The following is a 4758-nucleotide window of genomic DNA, read 5'->3' as shown; positions in this document are numbered from 1 at the left end:
GGCTTCATACGGGCTCCACACGAACACATCTACATTTGCTCTGAGGAATTTTAGCAATCTCTCCTTCTCTTGCAAAGGCAGTTTAGCCCCAACCTGGAAGAATCTTTCCGGATCATCAGCAACATTTACCCTCTCCAAATCTTCACACTTTACCTTGTCGGCTGGTACATCCAAGGGTAATGTTGGGGGTTTTAATTGCTATAATCCATTATCGGTGGTAGCCGAGGTCTCTGTCTCTGGCCGATGTTGTATAGCCGCTACTAGGCATTACCGAGCTGCAACCTGGCTTCCTACTATCTCCAATACTTGGCCTCCAGATGGGTACTTCACTTTCTGATGTAGAGTAGAAGAGACTGCTCCCAGGGTATGAAGCCAAGGTTTGCCCATAATAGCCGTGTATGGAGAGAAAACGTCTACAACAATGAAGTCCACCTCCACCACATCCATACCGGTTTGCACAGGTAGTCTAATCTGTCCTTTTGGAGCGACCATCATTCCCTCAAAACTCACCAGAGGGGAACTGTAGGCTGTTAAGTCCTCTGGCTTCAGACCTAGCCCCTTATACAAATCTAGGTACATTATATCAACAACACTACCTTGATCAATCATAACCCTTTTTACATTGTACCCACCAATTCTTAGTGTGACCACCAGAGCATCATCATGAGGCTGTATAGTTCCAACCTTATCCTCATCCGAAAAGCCCAAAATCAAGGGGACGTCCACCCTGGCTCTCTTTAACGCTGGGCAATTATCCTTGGCCGGAGGTCGAAATACCGACAGTACCCTGGATGGACAAGATCCAGTCCTCCCTGGGGCGGCAAAGATAACGTTTATTGTGCCAAGGGGGAGTCTTGAAGAAGCGTCGCCACGCATCTCTGAGCCTACTTGGCCTCCCCTACCACTGGAATGATGCAAGAGTTGCTTCAATTTCCCCTCTCGGACCAGCTGCTCCAAATGGTCCCATAAATTCCTGTAATCTTCCGTCGTGTGCCCATGATCCTGATGATAGTGGTAATATAGGTTCGAGTTGCGTCTCTTAGGCTTTCCTGCCATCTTGTTTGGCCATTTAAAAAATGGCTCATTCTTTATCTTCTCCAATACCTACTGCACCGGCTCCCGAAACACTGCATTAACCACCTAGGTGTTAGTAGAACCTAATTGCCCGACGAAGTCTTTCCGAGGTCGGTTACTATTGTAACGGTCCGACCTGAAATCCCTCATCTCTTGAGAGATTACCTTAGCCTTTCCTTTTCCCTTAAGTTGGTCTTCTTCTACTCTTCTGTACTTATCAATCCTATCCATCAATTGATGTACACTGGTAACGGGTTTACCAGTTAGAGATTTCCTTAAATCATGCTCGGCTGGAAGGCCAGCCTTGAAAGTACTTATGGCCACATCATCATGCTCTCCTTCTATTTCATTAAGCATTTCCCAGTATCTATCTGAATAAGTTTTGAGAGTCTCGCCTTCTCGCATGGACATAGACAGCAAGGATCCCAAAGGCCGAGGAACCCTACTGCAAGTGATAAAGCGAGCGCCAAAAGCCCGGATAAGCTTTTTGAAGGACTCAATAAAGTTGGTCCTTAAACCGTTGAACCATCTCATTGCCACTGGACCCAAACTTAATGGAAAGACCTTGCACATCAAGGCTTCATCCCTGGAGTAGACAGCCATCTTTTGGCTAAAATGGCTGACATGTTCTACTGGGTCTGACCGGCCATCATATAGGGTGAATGTAGGCTGGTGGAATCGCCGAGGAAGAATCGCATCTTCTATATTCCTTATGAAGGGTGATTTGGAGACTTGGCTTAACGCTTTGTTCATGGTGTTGTTCCCCAAGCCCCTACTAGGCGGGCTTTTGTACCTATGTTGATGGTTGTGCTCCTCTTCATAGGAAAAAGTCTCACTAGGTGGAGTTCTAGATCTCCGCCTATAACTAGCTCCATTCGTCTTCTCGGATGATGGTTCGGAGCAAGGTGGGGAACGTTCCCGCCGGGCATGGCACAACTCTCTTTTCAACTCGTCAATCTCACATTGCAGGTTCCTGTCATTTTTTGCATGGGAAACATGACTCTTCCCACAAGAGCGACTTTTGGTGGTATGAGTTGTGCGCACACTTCTCTCACGGCCTTCTCTCCGTTCGGGACTCCGGTGTGGATTACCGTGCTGGGAGCCTCTTGACTCTGCTTGGTGTGGGTTGGCATCTACCTAATGTGGTCCTGCTACGTAGTGATGTGGACCTGCTTCCTCCATCATGAACGTTTGAACCGGATTTCTTTTAAGTTAGATCAAGCTCTTCCCACAGACGATGCCAATTGTAAGGACTCAATTTGTATTGACTCCAAACTCATATTGGGTTCAAACGCTAATGGCCCAAACAATAAATTTGTAGAGCGTGGATGTCAAAGAACTAGATTAACTCCGAAAGAAAAACGATTAAATTTAACGTTTATAGATAGATTAACACTAATATAACGATCAATTTCTCCTTGAAACCAGTTAAGTTCTTTATTTCATAACGTTTTCTTCTAAGTACTACTTGTTTAGAAGTCCCGATCCCCTTTTCTCAATGCATTCTTCCATGTTATATACTGCCCTCTTGGTGTCATCTTCACCACACACGTGTAGGTTGAGTTCGGGGGATCCCTTCCTGTCCCATCCAACACCTTCTAGAACCTCCAACCAGCAGCTGTAAGGCTGCTTCATCACTATTCAGGCATCACCTCCATATTAATGCAGCCAGAGAGTTGGTTAAGAGGCAATTAATGCGGAGGAAACTGTTGTTAAAGATATTTGTTTACCTTTTCTTTGTTACCCTTTGTCCCATGTCTCACCTTTAGTGATAATATAGCTCTGAAGTGTGTTTGTAAAAATATAGCATTCAGGTCGTCCTCGGACACATATTGCCGAGAAGAATTTTGTCCTTAGACGAATACTGAACTCACCTCACGTGATATCTACTCTTCTTTTCATTTGGTTACCCTTATAACCTGATATGGGCCTCATCGGACAGTTTTTCGTCCTTGGATGGGCCACAGGCCCAATTAACACGGTTTTAATAATTATTGATTAACCGGCCCCCACAATAGTAATATTAATAACTTTGAGTTGTAAATGATGGTATCTATATATAGTTAAGGAGAAAAGACATGGTCTGATCAAATTTGTGCTTTGTAGGCATATAGAAATTTCTTTTAGAAAAAGAAATGACCCCAAAAGGATTAAATTTAACTCAATTGATGAAAAAGGTGTTTTGAAGGCGATTACATGTCTGTCAAGGGCATCAAGGCCAACTTTTTTGTTTAAATATACTTATTATGTAACCCGTTTTAAATAAAGCATCAAAGAAAGTTCATAAAGTGTCCAGTTTTTCTAGTTAGGAAAAGTCTCCATGTTTCACCCTAATAAATCTACCTATGGTTTAACTTGAGCACCATAGGAGAATAAGAATTTTTTTTTTTTTTTTAAGAAAATTTTCAGGACCAGAACTTTGTATAGCTGCTTTTTAGTAAAAAATAAAAAATAAAAATAAAATAAAATAAAAATTGTAACGAAGCAATACACTAGTTATTTTATGGTTCAGATGGATATGTAATAACAAACTACATATGGAAATTTCCAATAGACAATCTTGCCATACGTGGTTGCGGTATTAAGTGAGAACATTTCTACCATTCATATTGATATTGTGATATTATATGATATCCACGATAGTATGATTTGCCCATTTTGGGGCTTGCCCCTCTCAGTTCTAAATTGCATCATATCATTTTGGATACTAATTCCACATAAATGGCTAGTGGCGGAGCCAAGAGTTCATCATTGAAGCAGCCAAATGAAAAATGCGATAATTAAATATTGTTTTCCGTGATGATATGATATTGTCTATTTCCTTCTCAATTCTAAAATGCATCATACCATTTTGGATACTAAGTCCACATATATGGCAAATAGCAGAGCCAAGAGTTTGTTATTGAATGGAACAAATGAAAAAAGAGATGATTAATTTTTTTTTAAAAGATGATATTTATATATGTGGTAATTTAAATAGAATTATAGACACAATTGAATATGTGAATTAAGTACATTATAACTCAATGTGTACTAGTATATTTATATGATATATTTCATTAATTTAATTAGATTTCATAATTAAAAAAGAAAAATATGATATTATTAACATTTTTGGGTTATTTATAGGTGATTCTGATTTGAAAACACCAAAGAAATGGTACAAATAGAACTCTAATTTATTAGGTGTACTAGGTTTTCAAATTAGCGTTATTGTAAATTTCTCAATGTTAAAAGTGTGTGCAATGTCGGTGAGAAGTTCTAAATGCAGACTTCATTAGTAAAAAACCACTGTCCACTAAAAAATATATATATATATATATTGAGAGAGGCAATTTTTTTTATGCGTGAAAAATTAACTTCACAAGAGTGATGCCAGATGCTCTACCATTTTACTACATAGTTACGAGTTTACTACTCAGGCCTAAAAAGAAGAGAGTAAAATTCTATTTTTACTACATACTTCGTATAAACAGATGTATCACCGGTAACAAAAAGTAATTCAGTGTTTATATTTCAGTTGAAGCTTAGCATAGTATACTCCACGAAGAAGTTAATTGCCACAAACGAAGGCACCCACACACGCATTTAGAGGCCAAATTCATCCCCTTCTAATTTTAAAACAGTTGTGTGGACTGCATTTGCTCATGTTTGACCAACCATCTCAAGATTTTGCCATCACTG

At 39.9% G+C, this 4758-nt stretch overlaps 1 protein-coding gene across 1 annotated transcript; it reads right to left on the bottom strand.

The window, feature by feature from the left end:
* Window positions 1–267: 267 nt before the first annotated feature.
* LOC126696237 (uncharacterized) lies at window positions 268–1056 on the bottom strand. The gene has a single exon (XM_050393007.1). The coding sequence runs from the start codon at window positions 1054–1056 to the stop codon at window positions 268–270; it is 789 nt and encodes a 262-aa protein (XP_050248964.1).
* Between the last annotated feature and the right edge of the window lie 3702 nt (window positions 1057–4758).

The sequence above is a fragment of the Quercus robur genome, chromosome 8 (genome assembly GCF_932294415.1).
Source record: "Quercus robur chromosome 8, dhQueRobu3.1, whole genome shotgun sequence".
In the NCBI taxonomy this organism is placed as follows: Eukaryota; Viridiplantae; Streptophyta; class Magnoliopsida; order Fagales; family Fagaceae; genus Quercus; species Quercus robur.
This window is presented reverse-complemented; position numbering and strand designations above follow the sequence as displayed.